At 38.3% G+C, this 25,527-nt stretch overlaps 1 protein-coding gene across 2 annotated transcripts in view; it reads left to right on the top strand.

Annotated features, from left to right (window-relative positions):
* The window catches only part of ATP8A2 (ATPase, aminophospholipid transporter, class I, type 8A, member 2), a 310,676-nt gene that overhangs the window by 23,085 nt on the left and 262,064 nt on the right, over positions 1–25,527 (top strand). The window contains exons 3-16 of one of the 2 annotated variants that reach the window (XM_014966066.1): positions 1,842–1,941; positions 2,535–2,633; positions 3,423–3,468; positions 6,634–6,674; positions 8,420–8,493; positions 11,352–11,421; positions 12,798–12,925; positions 13,919–14,030; positions 14,710–14,875; positions 17,646–17,773; positions 18,921–18,998; positions 20,733–20,821; positions 21,553–21,597; positions 22,828–22,903. In XM_014966066.1, coding sequence (XP_014821552.1) covers positions 1,842–1,941; positions 2,535–2,633; positions 3,423–3,468; positions 6,634–6,674; positions 8,420–8,493; positions 11,352–11,421; positions 12,798–12,925; positions 13,919–14,030; positions 14,710–14,875; positions 17,646–17,773; positions 18,921–18,998; positions 20,733–20,821; positions 21,553–21,597; positions 22,828–22,903 — 1,252 coding nt within the window. Of the gene's footprint in view, positions 1–1,841; positions 1,942–2,534; positions 2,634–3,422; positions 3,469–6,633; positions 6,675–8,419; positions 8,494–11,351; positions 11,422–12,797; positions 12,926–13,918; positions 14,031–14,709; positions 14,876–17,645; positions 17,774–18,920; positions 18,999–20,732; positions 20,822–21,552; positions 21,598–22,827; positions 22,904–25,527 lie in introns of those variants that run through there. The other variant, XM_014966067.1, reaches the window with a different exon arrangement.

The following is a 25,527-nucleotide window of genomic DNA, read 5'->3' on the forward strand; positions in this document are numbered from 1 at the left end:
AAAAATACTTACTGGTGGAAGAAACAAATAGTGTTTCAAAGAAATACTTTGTCTTCACTTATTGCATAAGTGTACTACATTACACACTGAAAACCCAGATGCATATTTTCACTCAGTTGGCTTAATTGGTGTAATTTATGCTGAAGCATGACCCCCCTGCAACTTTTGTAAAATATCACATTGATTATTTTAATACATGATCCTACTGAGCAGCAGTAGCGATAGGAAGTCTATAGGCTGTAGTGTTAGAAATGCTATTATGCTACCTTTTTTTAGAGATGCAGTTAAAGTAATAACTGATTTACATCAAACCTGGTAAGGGTTAGTAATTGTTTGAATGAGAAACCAGGTGAAATTGAAATATAGCTACAAAAGGCTAATAAGATGGGAACTTAACTGATTTTAGTTGATCATTTTGTTCAACCTGGCCCACGGATTCTACTCCAGGGTGCAAAATAGGGCTTTATATAATGAATTGTGCCATGTTATCCCTTGTTGCTGTTTGATTCTGGAAGATGCAGCACTATATCATTAAATAGGGATGTGGAAGAAAAGAGGGAGAAGAAAATGGTTAAAGCAAATAAATGGTCTTGGAGAATGCAGTTGTCCAACCTTATACATACAAAGAGGAGAGGACTGCACTGAGCTGCCTGTGGATCAAGGTTGTAGTATGCATTTTATGCATAGCAGTCAGTTGTGAAAGGCAGATAATGTAGATAAAGCATCTGATTATACTAGTCCTTCATGATTTGTGAACAGTAATGATATGGATTTCAGTTGATCTGGAAGGCTTGTTCACGGGAGAGAACAAGAAAAGCATTTCACGTAGAGGACCAGCCTTAATCGTATGGTGTTCTTGACACTTCTAGGAAAGTTCAGTAAAAGAGTACCTTGCCTGCTTTCAAGGAGTTGTGTTATTAGAGCTTCAGGAGACAATTTTTTGCCTTTCAAGAAAGGAGTGTTTTAACGTTCTCAGTTTTTCCTTGTATAATGGACTACTATGTGCAACTAGATAGACTTGGTCTCTCATACAGCTTAGGCAGTGCAAGGAGACTCATCATGCTGTGGAACCTGTCTCAAGAATGCGTATAGGTGACTGGATTGTAACTAGTGTGTTCAGAGAGCAAGGGCTTGCACATAAGTATCTTAATCTCTTCTAGGTTGATTTTGGCTTATAGAACACATTTAAATTGAATGGTTAGATCTTCTTGTCATCTTGGACATTTTTTCCTGAAGTTGTAGTTGTGCCCATCATGGGTTTGATGTGAAAAAGACAGAAGTTACATGAATTGAGACTAGCGCAGCACACTTTTGTTTTAAGGTAGAAGACATAGTAACACAACTACTCAGGGAAAATAGCCAGGGAAGATTAACCTAAAAAAGTATGTGTTGTTGTTCTGGAGGTGGTAAATGAGGCATTTTAAAAATGTCACTATGAAATTTCTAATTTCTCTTGTGTTCAACTCTGCTTCCCCCCAGCACTTAAATCCATGTTTTGATAAGGGGCAAGCACTTGTTCAAGTGCTTGGAGCTGAGGTAAAAGGTTGTTGGTTCATGGTGCTGAAGGTTGGATGGATCGTAAATTATCTGGTGATTTATCCAATGACTGAAGGTGCTAGTGATAAAAGTGGGCCTGTCCAGCCTTCTGGGTCTGTGTGATATCTCTTTTGGTCTGTACAACTCTTCCTCATAGCACAGGCAACTTTCTCCATGTTCTATATTTGTCTTTATTTTGTGACCTTTCTAATGTTGGCTTTTAGAAACCTTCATGAAACTTTTTGGTTATAATCCCAATGTGATTTTCCAGTGAAGTACTCAAATAAAAATCTTCTAACCTGCAGCACAGCCAAGTACAGCGTGGTGACATTTCTACCTCGATTCCTGTATGAGCAGATAAGAAAAGCTGCAAATGCATTCTTCCTCTTCATTGCCTTACTGCAGGTATTGTTTTATTGGTTTGTCTTGATTATAAAATGAAACAACTCTTACTGCTTTGATTCCAGTTTTGCTTAACTGCAAAGAAATTACTATACCTGTTTTAATAGTAGCAATAATGAGGTGTGTACTTTATGATTTAAACTAGACGGCACCTTGGAGGCTTTTTCTGATGTAGTTTGTAAAATCAAGCTACTCTTATTCTTAATAAGTAAAACCAAGAAGCGGTAGCATAAGTCATGGAGCTATTGACCATACTGAGAAAAGCACGTGTGGAATCTTACGGAACTCCTAACTGTTTAGATAGTCCAGATTATCACTGCTTCCAGTTAATTACATTAGTTGAATGCTTTTCTTGTGGAGAGAGGAGAAATAAAAGGCATGTATAACAACTTCATATTCTAAATTTATGATAGTAGTTTCTTCAGGCTGCTGAGAAGGTTAGGCTAGTTTACCCATTGAAACTTGACGTCAGTCAGGCACAAATAAGCAAGCTCTGCATTCTCTCCTCTGAGAACTTTGCATCAAGTTCTGAATTTCCTAGAAACGAATTCCAAATACAAATATAAAATGGCTATTTCTTTTCTCTCTGTTCACAGCAAATTCCAGATGTCTCTCCAACAGGAAGATATACCACCTTGGTGCCATTGCTATTTATTTTAACAATTGCTGGCATCAAAGAAATCATAGAAGACTATGTGAGTATGAGTATGTGGAAGGCTGTGCTAAAGACAGTGTTTCAAAAAAGCCACAAAATGCTACAAAGCTGTGTATCTCTGAAATCTATTGAGTCATTGCTGAACAGCAACAAAATATCCTTTTGACTTTCAAAGCTCTGACCTTGGTTAGAGTTTGAGGCACACTGATATAAATTGCGCGTTTTCATTATAGATGGTGAACAAGGAAACGATAGAAGACAGGATACTTGTTTCTACCTCTTCAAACTCGTTTATTCATGCTTTTGTTAGAAAGGTCTGGCCAGAAAGACACTGTAGAGTCCTGACAGATAGGACTTTTTTTAGTTGGTCTTGAAAATGGGTGGGAGGGGAAAGCAACTTTAGTATAGGGCAAACTGTTTTGGATAAAATCTGCACCACCTTGGATACTGTTTATAATAAAGAGATCTTCATGCTTCTCAGAGTTCTGATGAATAAAATAATTCAGAAAGCAGTCTAAAACAGCACATAAAATGTATAGTGCCACTGTCATCAAAATATATTGTTCCTTACTGTTCCCATTTGGTTTTCTTCTGAAAAACAGTTTTGGAGACTGGTTATTTTACTGTTGATCCAGGCTTGAGCCTGTTTAAAATGATTTGGATGATCTGTGCAGCTTTAAAAAAAGTAAAAAAACAAAAAAACAAAAAAAACCCCAAACATAAAGGCAAAAATGACCCAATGTATCATCTTGCAGTTTGTCATGTTTCTAGCTCTAATGGTTTTGGAATATATAATGAGGTGTAATGAAATGTTTTGTTTTTCTTGCAGAAAAGGCATAAGGCAGACAGTGCAGTGAATAAAAAGAAAACAATAGGTAAGACTAAACAATCTTTAAGTTAAATATTTAAGTGCAAATAGTGAACAATTCTGTTGCTTAAATGGTGGTGATGGTGAGGAATGCATATCTTTTTGGACTAGGTAGTTACTGGTATGCTAGGATTTTACTTTTCCAAACGTTTCAGACAGTTGCTGGTGTGAGGGGCATTATTAGAATTTATAAGTTTGTGTAATTTCAAGGTTGTCCCAGGTTATACAGTTCTCAGCTTCTCTAAAAAAAAGAAGCCATTTTCCCCCCATGAAACTCTATCTTGATTATTCTGAAAAAAAAAAACCCAACCAAAAATGAAGCAAACACCCCTCCACCCAAAAAACCAAACCGTCCAAACAAAAAACCCCAACAAACTCTTGAAATAGTAAAAGTGGGTGTGAAAGAAACTTTAAGTCACTTTGACAAATGCTGCTGCCCTTAAAATCCAGGAAGAGCTCTCAGCATTTTGTGAATTTGCTTTTCTGAAGCATCACTGAAAGATTATAACACTGACATCCTCTGGATGTCTATGTGTGTCCGTAATGTATGGTCTCTACCTGGCACTGAATGCCTACAGACATCACTTTGCTTTCTTTATCTCCCTTAACTGAAAACAGAAAATCTGAATAATTTATTGCTGTCTGCCGTATGGTGAGTCCATGCTGTGGTGGTGGGACCTCTCTGTTCCCATCTTGGATGGCTCCTTCACTGCTCCTCTGTGGGGAGCTGCAGATGAAATAGAAAACACGGGGGCTTGACCTTTGAGTAGGGCCCCTTCCTCCCAAGCATGTTTAGCTTAAGTGTCAAAAAGCTGGAGAAACACTTAAATATAGGGAATGGAACAACCTGCTGGCTCCATGCTTCAGTTAACAGGCAAAATGTTTGTAGGACTGTTTTCAGTGAGTTGTTTTTCCTTCATGCTTGAGAAGTTGATCATTGGGATTGTATATTAATGAACATCAAAAAGCATTGCTGTACCAGTTCTTCAGGGTAATTTCTCTACAAGAGTCTGGGAAGATGTTTCAAGTGTTATGAGAAGGTTTCAAGTGTCATGTTTCATTAGTCATGAGAAATCAGCAATTAACTGTCTGTAGCACAACAGGCCTTGTTATAGATCATGTGAAAGGCTACTCTTTCAAAGGTCATATAGACAATTCTAATTCACTTGTAGTCAGAGAACATGTGCGTTAGTGCTTCAAGGGAAATTTATCACAGTAATTGCAGAGAGACAACCTTAAAGAACATAAGGTATTCTTAGGGAGCTAAGTGGAACTTAGCTCTTGAAAAATTTAATTCAAGTTTTATTTTTTATGTTTTAATACTCCTAAATGCAATTTTCAAAATGATACTTAAAACTGTATCCTTCTATTTCTTAAGAGGAAGGCTAAAGAGGTTTGTTCTTGAGACTTGTATTATGAGAATGAAAAGCTAAATTATGTTCAAGGTGGAATTAAGATAAACTTGGGTTCTGTGTGTGCCTTTAGGTTCCTCTTCTAGCTGAGTCAGGTCTAGTCAATGCAATCGGTATAGAGAGCAGTTAAGCTGACTGAAAAGCAGACATCTACTGGCTACTTAGCTATGTCTGAATTACACCAACTGCAGTGACCAGAGGGCTTGCTTCAGTAACATTCATGGCTTTGCATTTATCTTCATGTTTAGTTCTTTTTAAGCAGTAGTGTATCTTCAAAGCACGCTTCCTCTATTAAATTTTCCATTGAAAAGGTTGGTTTGCTTTGCAGAGTGGCTTTGGTGTGTAGGGATTGGAAGAAACTAAATTGAAAGTTCTGCTCCAGGTGAGCACTTTCCATCCCCATTAGGCACTGGAGTGTTTTAGGCTCTGAGCCAGCGTTTCATGTTTTGGACAGCTTCACGTGGTTTATGGGGAGATGACGTTGAATCCAGGGACTAGATTAAATGTAATCCCCACTGAAGCCCCTGAGCAGCATATTGCATAGATGTAGAGAGCTCAGTGATAACTCTGCTGATGTATTGATCCTCTCAGTGTCAAATTGCAGAATAAGCCATGAGCATTTAATACTCTATGGGGTGCCCTTGAATAGTAGACAAGCATGGGGCTAGCAAATTATGGTACAAGACTGATGAGAAATGCTTGCCCTTCAGGAGCAGCACTTCAAGTCGCCTTACACAGCTGGGTGTGAGTGACAGCATTGAGTCCTAGATCTAGAACATCAGTACACTGTTGTTTAGTCTTAGAAGTCTTAGAGGGTTTATATCAAAACTCTGTTTTTGAGTAGGAGCAGTCTTTTTAGGTACTTGTAACTTTAGCTGTATACTTTTTGAAAATGAATAATTCATCAATTTTACCCTCCTATAAATATTTTCTATCCTTTGGAGTACTCCTATAAAACTGGGTTACGCAGAATAGAAGGTGCAAAATTGCAACCCCAAAATTTCTGAACTGTTTTATGTCTAATTGAGGTTTTCTCTTTAGATTCTGGGGTTATGAGTTGGAAAAAAAGAGAGATTAGTTTCTTCAATTACTTTCTTGGTTAATTAATTTTATTAGTTAAATTTGGGCAGTACGGAAGGCAAGGCCTGTTTAAGTACCTTGTTTCCTTTTTTGTTTCAATGTGAGCTTCAATGTTCAGGATTCTCCTTCTGCCAAAGCCAATCTTTGCTTTTCAAGTAGGACTTTAGGCCTGCTTGACAATTAAGCCTCAGTCCTGTAAGGGCAGTTTATATGGTAGTGAAGATCACGGTGTCAAAATATAATGAACAAAATGCAAGGAAAAAAGTGAGAAGTGAAAATTCTGTGGTTAAATCACACATAGAATAAAGATGTTTCCCAATACTGATTGACAGTGGGCAATAATGCCCTTACTTGTTTGGGAAGTGACCTTCCTTAAAACAAACAATGCTGCCCATCTGTGTTGGTATGAAATGATGCCAAGAAGAAATCAGGCCACCAACTGTTGCCTAGCAGGTGATAAAAATCTTATAATAAATACTAAGGGCAGATTCTTCTTCCTTCTTGGATGCAGATGCCTACAGCAGTGGACTAAAGTGTGGTCCCAGCTTCTGAAAAGTGCTTTCCTGATGTGTGTGTTAGTTCCCATTCTGGTCAGCATTCACTTCTGCTGGTATAGTTGTTTTGAAATTTGTCTCAATCTTGGGTATTTATTCTAATGCAACTTTAAATTTTCTTTCCAGTTCTAAGAAATGGGATGTGGCAGAACATTATGTGGAAAGAGGTAAATAAAATTTGGTATGGGAGGGAGTGGAAGATGCTCAAGAACTACTTTTGCTGAAATAAATTTGGAGGCCTAGAGTTAATGCACACCATGTGATAATTCCCTGTGACTTGGGGTGGGGGGGATCATTTCTGTTACAGTAGTGAAAATTACCCTGGGCACGGCACCTGAGTACCCATCCTTAAATTCTAGTCCTATGTTTCTGTCAAATGCTAATGAACTATTATAAGTGTTCTTGCTTGGACAGTTAATGTGCTCCAGGGTGTAAATAGTATTTTGTTTTCAGTCCACATCTAGAAGAGTACCTTTCACTGCAATGCTGTACCTCTCCTGAAAGTCAGAGACTTACTTTGCTAGCTGTGCTGAAAAGTTCTTGGGTTTTGAGGCTAATTAGTAAGCTGTTTGCTCAGGTAAGGAACACAAGCCCTGCTGCTACCTCAGGCACTCGGGAGGTGTTCTGTGAAGCCCTGTGCCAGGACCTGGTGAGCTTTATTTCTATAACTTGCTGAAATCCCTCAGGATGGATCAGTCTAATCATGGCTCTTAATGCCTTTTTAAGGACAAAATCAGCCTTGTTAACTAATAACTGAGGAAAAGGTACACCCTTTTAAAACCTCCGAGGAATGAGACCTGTCTCGAGACCTGAAAGTATCCTGCAGAATTGTTAGGCTATAGTAAAAGTTAAAGATCGACAGGGATTCTCATGGCTAATACTGATGGCTGTTCATGTTGTTCCATGTCCTATTTGTAGTGAGGACACTGAATTGAAAGAGATTTAAAGCTGAGCCTGGAATCTAGTTTTCTTACATCCTTAAGCATTTCTTGAATTGGTCGGTGTCTGCATCTGCACACTGTTCAGGCTTGCATTTACTGTTGGGGAGAAAGGGTTCTGCGCTACACACCTTGTTTTCTTTAAGGCATACTTCTGATCTCTTTTTGTGCTGAAATTGGTAGGGAATTTTTTTTTAAGTGGGGTCAGAGTAAGACGAATGATCCTGCCTGTTCAAACATGCCATCTGTTTCAATTTTTGCAAATTAATATGTTAAAAGTATTTTAAGCCCATTTCAGACTCTCAGCAGTGCACTGGTGCTGAGCAGTCTGATAGTCATCAGGCAAGCCTGGTGTACTGTTTTGAGTGTTACTTGGTCCTTACATTGAAAGTCCCATTTATGTGTGACTCCCATTAAAGGTGCTGTGAACTTTTAAGTCTTTAGTATTCCCAAAGTTAGGACTTTGCACATGTCAAGTGGGTATAGGTCAGGGAAGAACTGTGGGTGGTACTATTTATCTGTGCAGACAATACTCCTTGCTAGTGACTAGTACAAGTAGTGTTTCTAAAGGGAGCTAAGGGAAAATAATAGTGATGACTGGGTAGGTAAGTAATATGGAGAAGGAATAAGAGAAAGTAAAATTTAAAGGTAACTTTTTTTACTAGAAATTTGGATAATGGCAAGATTATAGAAAAAAACCTTTGTTATATAAGCCACAGAAGGTCATACTTTCTGATCGAGTATGTCTGTTCTTCTATAAAGAATTTTTCACTTTGCATTGAAAAAGGGAAGGCTTTGATACTTCCGAACTTGCAGTGAAAAGTACTCTGACTTTGAGAAGTGCTGTCTGTAGCTGCTGTGCATGATGCTATTCTTTTGACTGGGTGAAAGAAAATAACAAACTAACATTCCACACAAGCGAACTCTTTGTTTTTCTTTTCCATGCTACTGTACTCCTGTCCCTGACTCAACAGGTAGCAGTAGGCGATATTGTGAAGGTCACCAATGGGCAACATCTTCCAGCAGACATGATCATTATATCGTCCAGGTATCCTGAATGGGTGTGGAAATGATGTATCTGATGAACTGAGGTGCAGAGGACTATAAGCTCTGTATTTGCTAGTAATAAAAACAGACATCAGATAGCACTAATTCTTCTCCACATCTGAAATAAAATTTCAAAAAAAAAAGTCAAATGTCAACACAGTGCTTTACTAGGCAACGATTCATGTATCATTGTAGATAAGTTCTTAAAGAAGCCTTCTTTATGACTTCATAGTACTATATACCTGTAATTCATGAAGTGTATCAAGTTTCTAGGAAGACTGCAGGTTGTTATACAAGCTTCACGCAGCCATTTCTTCCTTGGCCTTCTGAGGATCCCTTCATTTAATTAAGGAAGCTCAAGTTTTCTTCCAGTTAATTCTGCTGAGTTCCCAGCATATTTTCCTGCCCCTCAGGAAAGACTTATCTTTTAAACAGTAATTCTAAAAGGCTAGCCCAGCTGGCATCTAGTAGCTATTATGCAAAATAGCTTTTGGGCTTCATTGTTTACTGCTTGTCTTTGATACGGGGCACATATGGCCTATCCCTAGCATGGCAGCAACAGTGAACTGTTGAGTCCTGTTCATTTTACTTTGTGAAATATAGGACAACTTGTTTATACAGATACACTGATAAACAAAGCTTGGTCATTAGTTTCTAAAAGCCTTTGAGTGGTACTTGGCTGTTACTCTAGATTCTATACTGCGTTGAACAGCTTGAGGCCAAATCAACACCATTGTCTCCTTAGAGGAGATTTAAACAAGAGTGCAGTTCCTGGTTTTGAATATGCTTTTTTTTCTAATAGTCAAACTTTGTGACACCTTGCTCTTCTCCATAATTTCCTTCTGTCTGCATGCTTTTCAACTGTGACTGCAGGTTGCTCTTGTCTTCAGACTACAGTTCTCTTAGATGAGTTAATTTCAAAGGGAGTTTGTTTTCTAAGTTACTACATTTTCTGCTCCATTCTTCTTGTGCCAGAGTTTTCATTTTTTTTGGAAAACGGTATGGGGAAGCTCACTTTTTTTGAACTGTCACATGATTCCATTGTATGCAAGACTGTATTTTTTGAAAACAAACCCCAAATTGTGAATAAGCAGTTGTCAACCTCATTATGCAATTAGGCTACACATTGACATCAATAACTTGCTGTTTCAGCACTGAGGAATATTTGATCTGCTTGAGAACTTCTGCTCTAATGTATGACACTAAAAAACCTTCTGATTTATTTCTTAACTTGCATGAGTCAGCTTTTTGTTCTGTGTTATTCTACTAATCTGCTGTCATTGATAATCATGCAAGTGGAGAATTTAACCCAAAACATGTTGATTTGGGAGAAGTTTTGCTTGAAGTAAATAGCAATTTCTATGGCAATTCTACTTAACAGGTATTATTCCTGTGATCCTTTTAAATGGCAATACTAAGTGTCCTCAGTTCACCAGAAGGCTTTGCATGCTCTGAGGGAGGTGGGCTCTTTTGCTTGTATGTGTTGACTTTCTGTGTCTGAAGGGACTGTCAGAGGTGAAATAAACAGTTGTCTTCCTCTTGACTCTTTTTTTTCCCCCTTGTAGAAGAAAGGTGGCATCAAATTAATTTTGCATGGGGAATGAATTTACATGAAGGAAAAATATTTGAATTCAAACAACTTTGTTTGGAAATACTTCCATACTTCATTGGAAATGAATTGGAACTGTATTGCAAGAGGTCTCCCTCCTGAGTTAACCACTTCAAGTGTAGTGGATGAAGTGTTTGTGACAGAAGTAAAATTGGAATCAAGGTGGACTTAAACTGTTTTTGAAACTTCTTGTATTCAGACTGCTCAGAGGAGTAGACGAAGAGCAGACTGACTTTTGTTTGTTTTTTAAGAAAAATTCTCTGGAGAGAAAAACCTGGCTTCTTACTGTGTTATAACTGTACCTGCCTGTTTCAAAATAATTTTTGATCTAAGGAGCCTCAATTACTGACTATTCTGCTGAATAATTACATCTGCTGTTAAAGCAATTGGTTACTTTGGAAAAGAACTAGCAACATCTCAAGAGTATGAAAAGTGATATTGCTGAAGCAGCACTTGCTTGGGTCCAGATAGGAAGCTGATATTTCTTAGCATCCTGGGACGACAGGGAAAAACCAGTTTTGGTTAGTGCCATACAGAGGTTTTAAATCTTAAGGAGCAGGAAAAGATCCATGGTAAAAGTACCCTTCCTTATCACAGGTGCTACCTATGCAGAACTTTTCCATGCGAGGAAGATTTTTTTTTTTTTTCTTCCCCTGTCATAAGGGCAGAAGCATCTCTGTCAGGTGCAGTTAACAGCCCTCAGCTGCAATGTTATTGTGCCTTTTTCTGATTCTCCAAAAAAAAAAAAAAGAGCATCTGATTAGCAATGACTCCTCCACAAGTCTCTCAACTTTAAGGTGATCTTGCGGCCATGACCTTTTTGTGTGCCCAGTTCACCAGTGGAACTCAATAGCAGAGCATGTTACCCTCTTCATCCAAGCACATTCCCTGTTTTTAACTGTTCAATACTTAATATTTTATCTATAGCTCTTGCTGTCTGAAGCAGTTTTATGGATTACAATGTAAAATAGTCTACTTCAGGCATCTAATTTTATCATGACTTGTTAAATTCTTATTAACCTTCTGAATTAGCCTTGTCTCTTTCTAATTTGTTTTATGAGAGTGTTCATATCTAAAAACATCTCTGTAAAATGTGTGCTTTAGCTGGCTCTTTCATGATCATACACCAACAATATGGATTTTTGTCTTCTACGCTGTATGGAAGAAGGGTATTGTGTCCTGTTTTAGTGCAAAAGTAGTATACAAAAAGTACTGAGTTGTAATACTGAAAAATCTTATGCTCATTACAGTGAACCACAAGCCATGTGCTACATTGAAACAGCTAATCTCGATGGGGAGACAAATCTTAAAATACGACAGGTAAAACAAACTGGATTTCACCTTTTTTTCATTTAGGTAACTAATATTAGCTACAAAGCAGAGTCAAACTTGCATGACAACAGTACAAGTGAATTACTTTTTTTTTTTTTAAAAAGGGGTGGCTATAGCCTTCTTTACAACAGATACAAACCCAAACAGTAATGCTTCATGTGCAAGCGTAAGGAACTAAACTGGAGGAAGTACTGTAAGCCCACAAAGGCAAGTCAAGCAGACCTTGGCTTTGTTGTGCTGAAGGTCCAGTAAATAGAATTGAAGTGCTGCATTTAAAAAAAAAAAACCAAACCAAAAACCAAAAACAAACAAACAAGGCAGCTGTTCTAGTGATGGGAACTGCAGTGTCTGCTGTCACAAGTGCCAGTCTGTTGCTTTTGCCTGTGCAGAGTGCTTAAAATAACCCTTTTTGTTTAAGTTAATTTGTTCTCTTTGTGGTAAGTAGTAGAATTTACTTGGATATTTCTATTTTTGTTGAAGAAATACTGTGGATTATGGTGTTTAGAAATAGTTCAGAATCTTTGCCCACTTCCATTACAAAAAAAAAAAAATTGGATTAGGATTTTGAAATACAGATGATTTGTTTTAAAAAGCTGTAAATTTGCTGCTTGCTTCTACTGTTGTAGAAATGTAATTTACTGTTCTGGGTTAGCCCAATAGATCAGATCTTGAGTTCCTGCCTTTTAGGGCCTTGTTCTGGCTTGCAGTGCTGGCAAAAGAAACACTAAATGGATCATTCTTAACCAAGTGGAAGCGTTCATAGAAGGATGAGAAGCAGTGGAGTGTTATGTGCAGTCTGAGATGGAGCAGAAATCCGTTAGGTTACAGTTGCATGATGGGTTGATAATTAACCTTGAGTTGGATCAGAGCATAATGGCTGCAGTGACCCGAGAGGGACTACGTTTAGGAGTGACTATATTTAGCAGCAGTAACGCACCAGTGGAGCTATAATCTGAGAGAAAAGCCAGGCCTGTTTATACTGCTTGTCTCCTACTTCCTCCTGCACGTGTGCTACTTCGTCCTTTGTGGATGGGACTTTCATCTTAGTTACACAGAAATCATGTAGATAATAAAATTCTCTTGTGTAGAGGGATTTAAAACAATCGTATATAAGCAGGATCATGTGTGTCAATAATGAGTTTTCATTGCAGGAAAGACATTAAAAAAACCAAAAACAAACCCCAAAATAAACAAAAAACCCCAAACAAAAAACTCGCAAAACCCCACCAACAAACCCAGCAGAAAATCTCCACACACTTAGTTACATTTGGTATCTTAAATGTTGAAAGAAAGCTCAATTTTCCTAGATTGCCTTCTAAATAACATTTTTTTGACAAGAATCTCCTTTGGATTGCTCTATGCAGGGATTGTCTCAAACTGCTAGTCTCCAGTCAAGAGAAGAGTTGATGAAAGTATCTGGAAGGATAGAATGTGAAGGACCCAACCGTCATCTTTATGATTTCGCTGGAAACTTACGCATAGATGGTCAAAGGTATTGACAATAAAACCATAAATTCATTTGGTTAGGAAACATGCTTCCTGTGTGCTTTTAATCTGCAATACTGAGTGTATGCATGGTTTTTGCTAGGGAGGAGGAGGGTGGTAATTAACAGTTGTTAATCAGAGCATCTGCAAGTGTAACATTTTCTGTCTGTCTGTGGAGTCTTCTGCTTGTTATGGTAGAGTTGGTTTCTTTGGAGTCATAGCATTTTAGGTGATATTTTTCTTAAATCAAAAATGGCTTCTAATGAGAAGGAAGAGTGAGGGAGGTGATTGGGGTTTTTAGGGCCTTCTTGTTACTGGAGATGCACAGAGGAAATGGGAAACCTTTCCCTTCCAACAAGAGCCAAAGGCTGCACTAAATTTGGATCTTAAGAGAAAAATGATCCCAGAATCTGGAATCTTTATCCATGACCTTGATCTGTTGCACCTCTTTGGAGAAAAGAACTTGGGCTTAGTACTTCAATTCATAGAACTTAAAAGGTCAGTAGGAACATACAGGTTTCATCTTCCTGTACCGGTTTTCTGAACAGTGACAGAGGCAAGAATAGAGGAAGATCACCTTCATCCCACTTGAAAATTACCTGGGTAATACAGTTTTCCCAAAAATATTTGTTTAATGGCATATGTGAGGTGATGATTTTCTTGGAATGGATGGTCTGGTGCAAGTGTGATACTTATCTGTCCTTCGTGTGAAAAAGCAAGTGCGCCAAGGTAAAGTGCAGAGTAGGCTTATGGCTACCACAAGTTCTTAAGGTTAGAGTAAATAGAACCCTTGCATTACCTTTGCCCTACTGTGCTTTAGGAGGGATTAGATTTACAGTGATTTCAGTGTTTGCTTGAGTTGTGTGGACAATGTTTGTTCATTATATTACTTTCCTCCTTTTGTGGTTTGGGGTTTTTTTTGAGGGGGGAGTGAGGAAGAGAACTATTTTCCTTAAGTCTTATCCAGAATTCAAAGATTTGTGTACTTCTTGCTTTGCAGCCCAGTTCCTGTTGGTCCAGACCAGATCTTGCTACGGGGTGCACAACTGAGAAACACTCAATGGGTCTTGGGTATTGTTGTGTATACAGGACATGATACGAAACTCATGCAGGTAAACTTTTTACATAGATCTAGATCTGGTCATCCCTCCTGTATTCTACTTATCTTTTGGTCTTAAGTTTATGAGATGGTTTGACCCACTGTAGCTGTTTAAGCCCTGGTGGCTTTGAGGACTACAAGGATACTGTTGTACTTGAGATTGCGTATGCACATGTAAACACTTACTGAGGTATTTGTCTCAAAGTAATTCAATAAGTAAGCAAAACTAACTGTACCTTAATTTTTCTGGTAGCTGGACAATATTTAAAATAGTTTTAACAGCTGAGATGGTAATTACCATGTATGATTTTAGAACATGGGAATAATTAGGTTAAAATTACAGTTTCTGTATTGCCTTAATGGCAGGGAGTGCTTGAAGAGACCAGCAACATGTGTTGCTCACCTCTGCTAATGGTCAGTGGGAAGGACAGACAGGAAATAAGTGTACTATCTACTATCTTCAAAACTGAATGGTTCTCTTACTCCAATGTACTGTCACTTTTGGAGTCATTAGGAGTATTGGCTCCTATTACTACCTTGTTGAGCTGTGCATATGATATTAAGGTAAATAGAGTTGAAGTAGCAAGTTCTATAATGGACTCTAAAAATAAAGACTGGGTTTGCCTCTGCAATTTCCTCTTGTATAAGCCATTGACAGACTTTTTTTTTTTAATTTTTCTGCTGCTGTTCAGAATTCAACCAAAGCACCTCTGAAGAGATCAAATGTGGAGAAAGTGACCAACATGCAGATCCTGGTTTTGTTCTGTATTCTCCTGGTGATGGCCCTTGTGAGTTCTGTAGGTGCCTTATTATGGAACAGAACACATGGCGAAGTCGTCTGGTACCTTGGCTCCAACAGTGAGTACGCAAGCAGTGTGCTAGGCATTTATCATGCTGTAGGCCTAGCCTGGCTCTAGCTTTGCTAAATGAATGCATAAAATAAGAAACAAAGAAAGGAACACAAGAAACAGCCCATTGCAAACTTTTGATGGCCCAATGTTGGATTTTTATGGTTTTTTTTGGGAATGGGCTGGCATAAATGAACTTGCCAGTGAGGCTTCTGTTAATAAAACCTTCTAAAGGTTAGGTAAATATCACTGAGCTACCACCCCGGGAGCAGGGAAGAAACGGAAGAGAGGCAAGAGTTATTCTTGGGTATCTGGTGTTCAAATTCTTTCAGTTTTGTGGGGATGCAGTGCATGAATATGTTTTTAGAGCAGGTCCTGTACTACTGCCTTACATATCATACCTGACTGCAGGGTAGCAGGCATTAGCAGCTATCAGTCTGATGATACTGACCTCAATTACAGAATCACAGAATCGTAGTGGTTGGAAGGGACCTCAGAGATCGAGTCCAACCACAAAACAAAACAAAAAAAAGGCAAAAAAAAACCCCCAAAAAAACAACCACAAACCACCACCCACCACCTAAACACACAACAACCACCAAACCAAAACCCATCACCCACCCACACAGCACCCCACCACAAACCAGTAATCTTGGGCACTAGAGCATGCAGCTCATATAATATAATAATAACATAATATATATAAAATATAATTATATATTAATATATATAAAATATATATTATGTATTATATAATATATATCATATATATTATATATATTAAATATATAATATAATAATAACATAATATATAATATAATTCTATGCTCATATACAGAAGCAAAGGATTTCTCTAGCTGTTTTTTCAGTCAGAAATGCTGATCTGATCTAGTTGTAGAAAAAAACTGTTAAATGCTAAATGTTACAATTTTGCATTTATTGGATAATGTTTCAGAGTAGTTTTGACTTCTGGCTTACTTTGTAATGAGAAAACTGATCTCTTATCATGCTTATTAAGGGGTTTTATTTGATTTGATTCATACTCCTTGAATTTATTATTTCAAATAAAGATGGGCATTATGCAAACACTTGAGGATGAAATAAATTGTTCTCCTGTAGACTTCTGACTTGAGGGGGTACCATTAGCTAGCTATAAAGTACATTGTTACAAACATCTTGAGATGCAGATCTGAAAACAATTCTCACAAACTGCAAATGGTCTTACTGCTGGTGATTGTGAACAGATGGCAAAGGATGCCTTCTGCAGTTCAGGAACTGCAATTGTGATCGTAATGACAAAAAGGAGGAAGAGCATGGAAGTTCCTCATATTTGACCCTCGTTCTTAGCAGTTGTAATGTCTTCTCGTAATGTCTTCTCGTATTGTTATCAGCAACTTTCAAAGTTTCTTCCCTACCCTCCCCATTGCTTTTTAATGAGGAAGCTTAAATTTGTGCCTTCCAATGGTGGTAGTAGGACTGGAAAAGATGAATGTAACAAACTCTTGAACTTGTGCTAATATAAAACAGGCACAACCTGTAATAAACTGGAATGGCATAGTCTGCATGTATGCTTTTTTGTGGATTGAATGCACGATTTCTATCAGTTCTGTAACTGCCACGTATGGGAAAGCCACTTTTTCAGGCCAGACAGGCAGATATTTTTGTTACAAGTCTAATTTCTATAAAAACTGTACTGGAAAAACCATTTCTAAATAATCAAGTGTACTTCTACTCTCTGTACATGTATCAAAGAGATGGCATTCACGTGTGCTCACACTTGGAGGTGCCTGGGTCTAAACTTCAAGTCTTGCTCAGATCTTCATTAAGATTCAGCAACTTTGTCTGGCTTCTGTCTCCTCCTGCTGTGTTCCCTTGCCTTCTTGCTAACTTACTTGTAATGCTGAAACCCCCTTAGCTGTGGGCTGGTGACCCCATTGTGCTGGGTGCTCTGTGTGCTGCCTCAAGTGCCTTCCAAAGCTTCAAAGAAAGTGAAGAACAGACAGATGTGGAGACAATAAAGAGTAGAGAGAGGCTGTGGGCAGCACCATGAACAGGAGACTTAATCCTGTGTCTCTGCTGAGCCTTGCCCATTCCTGCCTGCTGTTTATAAATGCTTCCCCTTCACTTTAGGACCAATTGTACTAGTGGATTTATTTGGGCAACTTGTGCAATGTTGTCACCATTAATAACAGCTCTTCCGCTTAAGCAGGGTGTCTTAGTTCACTTATTAGGTGTCTGTTTAACAGTCAACTTGTTTTCTTAGATTTCTTTAGTGTAAGTTCTCAATTCTGCTAGTGCTGGCAGATTTTTTAGAATGAATTTTAGTCTTTATTTTTTGTTTTCTAACTCCCCTGAGACAAGTAGACACTTCCTGAAAGGTAAAGTTACTAGATATTGGTGGCTCCTAATTGGGGCAGTTGACATGCCAGATAAATCTCTAAATTTGAGTTATTGTGTGGAATATCATACTTCTCACCATCTGTTTAGAAAAAATTGTTCAGCAAGTGTTCTGTTCTCTAATATATAACCTTACCAATCTTGCCTTTCTTCAACTGGTATAATATGCTGGGTATTCAGGCATGTGTTCTGTGGGTGTTTTATGTATGTGCTATTTAAACCAATATTAAAAAGGCCCTTTATATTAGGCCTCAACACATTTGCTGACTATTTTAGCACTTCTAAGTTTGATTAGGCCAACTACAGAAAGATCATTGCCCTATACTGTGCTGCTCAGACTTCTGCCTTCTGTCTGCTGATGTCTTATGTCTTTTGGTCCACAGAAATGCTGTCTGTCAACTTTGGATACAATCTGCTGACATTTATAATCTTGTACAACAACCTTATTCCAATCAGTCTTCTGGTGACATTGGAAGTTGTCAAGTTTACTCAGGCTCTTTTTATAAATTGGGTAAGTAATAAGAATAAATGTATTAACATCAGTTTTGGAAAGGGACATGAAAATAAAAGCACTCTGAAATCTTTACCAGATTTTCTGATGACTTTTCTAATGCAACTTCTGGGAAAGGCAGGGAGAAGCTCAGAGGATTTATTCTATTATTTCTGTGTTCCACAGGAAATGAAAAGATTGTTGTAGGAAGATTCCCTGTGCAAATGATCACTCTTGTATATTTTAGGCTTTCAGGATGAGAAGGCTCAGCTTTTCTTGTTGAAGGAGGTCTCTCAGCTGACTCATGTTCAGTAAATATATTTTGAAAACTCTTCAGTACCTCATAACTTCTCTCAGCCACGGCAGAGAGAAAGACTAGAGTTGTTTGGGGGTGTGGGGTTTTTTAATTTGTTTTTATTTTTAAATCCTGAAGTCGGCTTTAAGGTCCCCTCTAGTATGAATCATAGTATCTCTGTGTGGAGATGAGTCAGTGGTGCCTCATGCAACAAAACAGTGATCCCTCTACTCAGGCAAACTTTGAAATCAAAGTGTGTTTCTCTTCAGTTGTGGACCAAAAATACTGTAGTGTGTCTCTTAAGCTGAATGAAAAGAAGAGGAATATCTTGTCTTGGTATGCATTAATCCTTGATCTTTCAGTGAAGTTGTAGTGGCTTCTCTAAGTAAATAAGGTCTAACGTGTCTCTTCTGAGCTGCTTAACTAGCTTATCTGAGAAATTGTTTTATTTCATGTAGCAGCTGTTTTGTTTACCCTCCCAATTAAATGTAGTAATAGGAGTTGATTTCACAGTCACTTAAATTGACTCTTGGATCATGGGTATGGCTGGAGTAAATTGCATTGTTGTAACTGAAGACCTATGATTAGCGTGGCTGTTAGAACTTCTTCCTACTGTACTAAATCCTTAACCTAGAGATGCAGTGAAGAAAATGGTAATTATCTATAGTTGAATCTGGCTTTTCTCATGTACGGATGGTATGGAAGTGCACTTTGGAAAGGAGTCACCCCTATTCAGCCTGGGATGCTGTTTGTGTCTCAAACTTTCAGAACCTTCACCAATGCAGTTCAGTCAAGTTGGAGCTCACTAAAACAATGGAAGGTTCAGTGGGTAGCAATGTGGGTAGCATAGGTCTAATTTTGCTCTCATTTCAGGACATAGATATGTATTATCCTGAAACAGATACACCTGCAATGGCCAGAACCTCAAACCTTAATGAGGAACTTGGGCAGGTAAGACAACATTTTCTTAAGTGTTATGTTTGATATGTTCTAGGATGATAGGTGTGAGAGCATGTTGTATAAATCTGATTTATTCTGTTGCTCTGTGGCTCAGGTTAATGGGACATATTAGACAGGAGTCCAAGTATTACAAGTAAAATAATGAGATCACAAGATTAAATTTGAGGTCATATAGGCCGATTTAAGCCTGGAAATTGAACCTTTAATCCTGATGTTTACTCTAAATGGACTTTTTTCCTCAAGGGTGTTGAAGAGATGCTCTGTGGTTGCATCTCTTTATAGTGGAACAAAATGTACGGGACTAAGCTTGGCTGAAGAGCGGGCTAACAGCCTCAGCCTGTGTTCTTAGTTTTTCATGTTTCTGACCTCCTCATAGAAAATACAAGTCAAAAAAAATGCAGTTATGTTCCTCATTCAGGTTGTGTTTCTTCAAGCATTTCTGTTTTCCTTTCAGATAAAGATAACTATATATTAAGTTATAGTTGTTTTAAGAGATCTGTTATAAATTGTGTGAATGGGATTTTTTCCAAAATGGAAGGGCTTCCCAAAACAAGGTTACTGGAAAACGCAACTTGCCACTGGAATTTTGTATTACCGTTGAGAAATCCTAACCTCTTTCCTTGATCACCGAAGTCATACATAGGCAAATGAGCCATATGAACTACATAATTTGTCTGAATTTAATGTTGGAGACAATATTTGTGTATGTAAAACACAAAATTGTGTACTGATCAGCAGGGTGGTAGTCAATATTCTTCCTGCTTAATTCAATTGGCCTTTTCCTTATCATGGCTAAAATTTTATTTGTATTTAGATTGCTGTGATGTAAAGTTATCAACCTCCACATTATGCTAGTGGCTTTGGCTGAAGTAAACTATATTATGTGGCATAATGTATATTGTTAGCCCATATATTGTTTTCAGAAATGGCTTACTAGTGATTCCATGTAAACAAGCTGAATTTTTTATTCATTAACTGAATTATTTGTTCACAGGTGTATTTTAAAACTTTGTTATATGCTAGAATTATTAATCACTTGAAGTTCCCCAGATATTTGGGTACCTGCTTTCATTTCTGACTTGCACAGGCTCTGTTTCCAGTGCTGTGTTCAGAGGCAGCATAGTGCACAGCTAAAGGGTCATTTAACCAGTTAAATTGGCCGACTCCTATGTTGACACCAACCCTTTCTACTTTTTGCTGGTTTAAAATCTGACCTGGTGCAGAGGTAAAACAGCATGCAGGTTAGCTTGCGATTAATTTCGGACTGTTGGGGACTACTGAAGGTGGGAGCTTTGAGTCTGCTAATGCTCCAAGAAGTTGTGTTGCTGTGTTAGGGTTATCAATCATTCCAATGATTCTTCAATAATCTTAAGAGTCTTTGTTTTAATTTTCAGTCTTGTTGTTTGATGTTAATACAGTTGAAAGATTTGGTGAGTGTTAAACTAGCACAAGCAAGTACATCTGTATGGACTGCACTGGAGCCTGGGCAATTGATACCTACTATTTCAACCTTTCTGCATTTAGAGATAAAGAAATAATGCTATTAAATAACTGAATATTTTCCTGTAGCTTTAGTAAGACAAACTAAGCTGTAATAAACCTGCATTGGCCACTACTGTGACACTTGAGCCATATGTCTCTCAGAATCTTCCTGATACTTATTCTGTTTTCCATGTTGAGTTTTGTTACTTTGCAAGTTGAAAAGTAGTCTTATTTTTCTTCCAGGTAAAATACCTGTTTTCTGATAAGACGGGTACTCTAACATGCAATATCATGAACTTCAAGAAATGTAGTATTGCTGGAGTGACATATGGGTAGGTATGATTTTTTTTTAGAAACTGTGTAGCTTAATATGTGCTTATTAATGGTACATCTTCTATGTCAGAACAGAACTTGAACATTCTGTTCTTCAGTTTGTATTTTAGTATATTTTGTGGTCTCAGTTAATAGCTTTCGTTTTATGTCCTGCAACACAAATTATGAAATGCAAACCTGGGGACTACTTGATGTGACATAGAAAACTTGCTTCCTAATTTATCTGATAATCATATAAACTAAACCAGAAGTGCTAAATAATTTCTGGCCGTTCCAGAGGGAAGAAGATGCAATTGCCAGTCATCTTTCTGTGACTTCCTCAGGTGAACCAGGACTTCACTGCAACCATGTAGCTGTAGTTGTAGAACTAAATATTTCTTGTGTGGGAGGGATACCTATGTACCAGTTTTGTTCTGTGTGAAAAGGATCCCTTTGAGTCATGCCAGGTTCATAGCACTTAGCCTTTTGAGTCTTGAATACTGAATCTGTGTCTTTGCTTAGTTTTAAATGGGTATTCTTAAGATCTCTATGCAAGCTAACCTTTGAGTTTCATGGTAGCTGAATCAGATACCTCAGAAGGCAGAACTTGGTTCAAATGTATGAACAGCTGAGCCCATGGTTCCAGCATATGTTTGTATGTGTTGATGACTCATTGGTCTTTGCCTTTTACCTATTTCTTTTGATTTGCAAAGTGGAATAAATATTCTTTTTTCACTTTTCTATTCCTCAGTCACTTTCCTGAGCTGGAAAGAGAACGTTCATCAGAAGACTTCAGGTAAATATGCTCGAAGATGTTCTCACTCTGCTATACAGAACACAAACAATTTATATAAAAACTGCTTTCCAATTTGGGACTGGAAGAAACCCAAGAGAGCAGTGTGTTTGAGTAAAATGCTCTTCTAGCAAGAGCCTAATGCAGAGCTGGTGGGTGGGGATGGATCCTCTCTTCTGCATAGAGAGATGATGGGTGAAGGGGGTGAGGGATAGGCAGTGGCTAGGGTGGCTTGGATGCATTGCAATGCAGTGCTCATTTATAATTGCAGACAACCAAGTTACAAGCAAAGAGTAACTTTCTTTACAGTAACCTTACTTCTAGTTGGAGACTGGATGTTACCCTTTGCCATCACTAAGTTCAAACCTGAAAAGGAGAAGAAAAGGAACTTGATTAAAATGCTGTTTTAATAATTAAACTGGGAAAGATCTTGATATAGAGGTGTCTTATGTCAAGAGAACCACTCCTTTTTATTCAGAGATTTAATGAATGGAGGTGATGGATTTGTCCTATTCTACAGAAAGGGGTGAAAACCTGGAATTGTTACACAGGTGTCACTGTAGTGTGTTCAGATTAACACACTTCTGTGTGTTAATCCTGAACACACACTGTGTTCAGGAAGCCGGGGAGAGCCAGAGAGGGCTGATGCGGCTTTGAAAAATATAGGTAAGAAGTGAGTTCTGACCCAAGAAACAGATGCTGAGTGCTGTTAACTGCTTTCTGATGAACTAAGTTGGGTTTCTCCACTGGTCCATCTCATTTTTATGATCACCTCTTGTAGGTCAGTTCTGTGGAAGAGTTTCTTCTAGGTACTAATTTGGGGTACTCAAGCTTAAAATTCTCCAGAGATCAACTTGAAGCAGAGCTCACTGACTAGAGAGGGACCTTAGGAATACTGATCTTTGACCTATTTTAAAAGCAAGTGACCTTGAAATTAATCTATTTCAAATACACTTAAAAACTGCTTCTGCTACATTTGTCCTAGGAAGCGTGTTGACACTGGAGTCTTGTCAAATACACATTCAAGCATAACCATTTTGGGTTTCTTGCTGGTGTTCTGAAGAAATTATTGCTCATGTTCAGCACTTGGTGCATTACTCATATGATCTTTTCACAATGCTTTCAAGGACAGTGGAATCTTTGTTTTTCCTTTGCTTCCCATAAAATAGATGAAGTAGTAAGATTGGAAATGTTGCCACTGTTATGTTTCAATATGCTTGTCTTGCTTTGCAGCCAGCTACCTCCTTCCACCAGTGAATCATGTGAATTTGATGACCCGAGACTGCTGCAAAATATAGAAAACGACCATGTAAGTCTACTCTTTGAATATCATGTCTCTTAAACACCCTCTCCTAGGCCTCTCTGGCACTAAATGCTAAGCAAATCTACTTGAGTGGTCCAGTCAGCTCTATGGGGGTGATATGCAATCACAGATGCGAGCACAGTGAGTAGCTCCTCCAGCCCTTTCCTGCCCACTTGTCTGTCTAGGGGAATAAAACTGAGATTGGTGCAAGTACCAACTGGCTATAAACCAACTGCATATATGTTAGTGTATATGGAAGATAATGTCCTGTAGCAAACAATGGCAGAAACTAATTCTTTGAACACTCCAAGTAGGTTTTCTTTTAAACATCCATACTATAAAAATACCATTTTTAACAGTAATCCAGAGCGTTGCGAGGTGGCTATGGTGTGAGGAACTGCTTTAAATACTGCAGATGTTGGGACTTCCAGTTGTGTGAAAGGTGTAAGAGATGAGATTTAATAGCAAGTTTAAGCTTATCCTGAGACTTAGTAATTTTAACCTAACTTCCCTGTAAAAGGACCTAGTCCTTAAGAGAGTGTCAGTTCACTGCTTATTCAGAACCCATGTGGCTATGAAATCTGACTGGACACCAGACAATCTAAGTCAGTTGTGAAAAACATGACCTTTCTATTCTGTAGAAGCTGTCTCATGGTAGGGTGTCTGGGCTTTGGCAAGCACTAATGCAAATGACAAACTTAATTAGCTGATTGCCTTCATGTTGCTGGGCTGGTTAAACTTAGTATTAGCTTCTAAAATATACTTACAAAATACTGTGTCTGTGTGCAGCAAACCTGTGGTTTCTGTTTTGCTTTACAGTACTTAAGAAGCTGAAATGCAGGTATAAATGCCTGAAGGAATATTTAATTACTTTATATGTCACTTCATACTCCTCAGGGTGATAGAGCCTGAAGATGGCTCTTGTACTCAACCCTTCAGGATGGTAGCCCTGCCAGGTCAATGTACTGGTTTCTTCTGTGGCTTTTGTAATAGTTTCTACTGGAAGGACTTCCCACTGCACATCACTTGCAGCCAAGATTTGTGATGCCTCCTGTTCTTTTGTATTATTTTTTTAAAATATGGCTGCAGTTATGGTTTATGGCAGTTGCTGACTCCCGGTGCTCATTCTGAATGGAAGGCTACTGGTTTAGGTGCAGGCTACAGATAAAGTGTTTTTAAGCTCTTCCTCACTGGCTATTTTTTTAGGCATCTATGTGGAAAAGTGCTTTGGTACATTTTAAAGATTAAAGACAGAAGGGACAGGTATCAAATGGGCTGTGAGATGGAGTTCCTTATCTAGCCTGGAGATGGCTCCTTAACTTTGGATATCTCTAATGATTTGATCTTCTCTGGGTAGAGCTTCTACTTTGGGAGACAGAAGGAATATCTGCTGTTGTAACAGGCAAATAAAGGATTTTGGTAGCTTCCTCAGGTGTCACTTAGTCTAGACAGCTCAGAAGACATTGTTCTTTACATGTTGAACTTTTATGAGTCCAGTTTTCTTTTGGATGGCAACTTGAACAGATAAATATTGTTGCTGTTGCACAGCTGTCTATTGAGCTGAGCACACTGTGTGAACTTGGCCCTCAGACAATCAGTGGAGAAACTTCTGGCTGATAAGGTGTACCTTGTATAGGCCAAAGCTATCTTTTGGGGTCTGAAGGTACTGGAAGGATGGATGTCACCCACTGACAAGTGGTGTTTTAGCACAAGACACAAGAATGCATGGACTGTGTGTGACAGTTTGCTTAGGAATTTCAGATCCATTTGTCAAACTGCATCATTGAGATGAGGGCTGGATTCCAGGATAGTGGGAGAGGGAAGAGTTGCATTTTTCTACCACACTAGGTTTTTGCATTATGTCAACTGTTTTAGGTGCATAAACTGCTTCCTTCTACCGAAAACTCTGTGATGTCTTGGTTTTCATAGCTAGTAGATAGCTGTGAATGCTATTTACTGATGTCTGACAATCTCTACTTGTTTAGTGAAGTGAGGTGATAAAACTGAAGTGTTCTAGCACAAGCTGCCTTGTGGGGTCAGATGGTGTTGTACTCAGCTGGGCAACAAATTCCCTTTTAAACGATTGCCCTTTTGCAGCTGAAGTTGTCAACGTGCTATCTCTCACAAACACTCTATAAGTGCTCATTGCTCTGGTCTTGAAGATTTTATTTTTTCAGTCTAGTTGCAAGTTTTAGTTTAGAGCTGTCATAGTGCCAAGTAATTTTCTTTCCAGGTTGAAAATAAAAAAAATAATGTACTTGTCCTCATGAGACTGTCTTCCATCTGCTAGGAAGATTTTTAGCATCCTGCGTTGCCTCTGAATTTCATAGCTCTTCTGGGCCACTGGTGTGTATGGACTGACTGATGGCCAAGTCCACTCTTGAGCAACAGGCAAAGAATTATTGCCCTGTAGGAAATGTTCCAAGGAAAAATAACTTGTCTTGTAAAACACGTGGAGGTTTCTTTTAGCTTCTCTGGGATTTTAATGTGGGAGAAAGTACCTAGGTTTGTCTGCCTATGCTTTTTCTTTGTAACAGCTTCTGTTGTATGAACTGGCAGTGGTGCCAAGAGTATGATGCTGGTTTGTTTCTATAGGGGTGAAACTGGTGTAAACTCTTACTAGAATAAGA

Source organism: Calidris pugnax, unplaced genomic scaffold (genome assembly GCF_001431845.1).
Source record: "Calidris pugnax isolate Ruff unplaced genomic scaffold, ASM143184v1 scaffold20, whole genome shotgun sequence".
NCBI classification, from domain to species: Eukaryota; Metazoa; Chordata; class Aves; order Charadriiformes; family Scolopacidae; genus Calidris; species Calidris pugnax.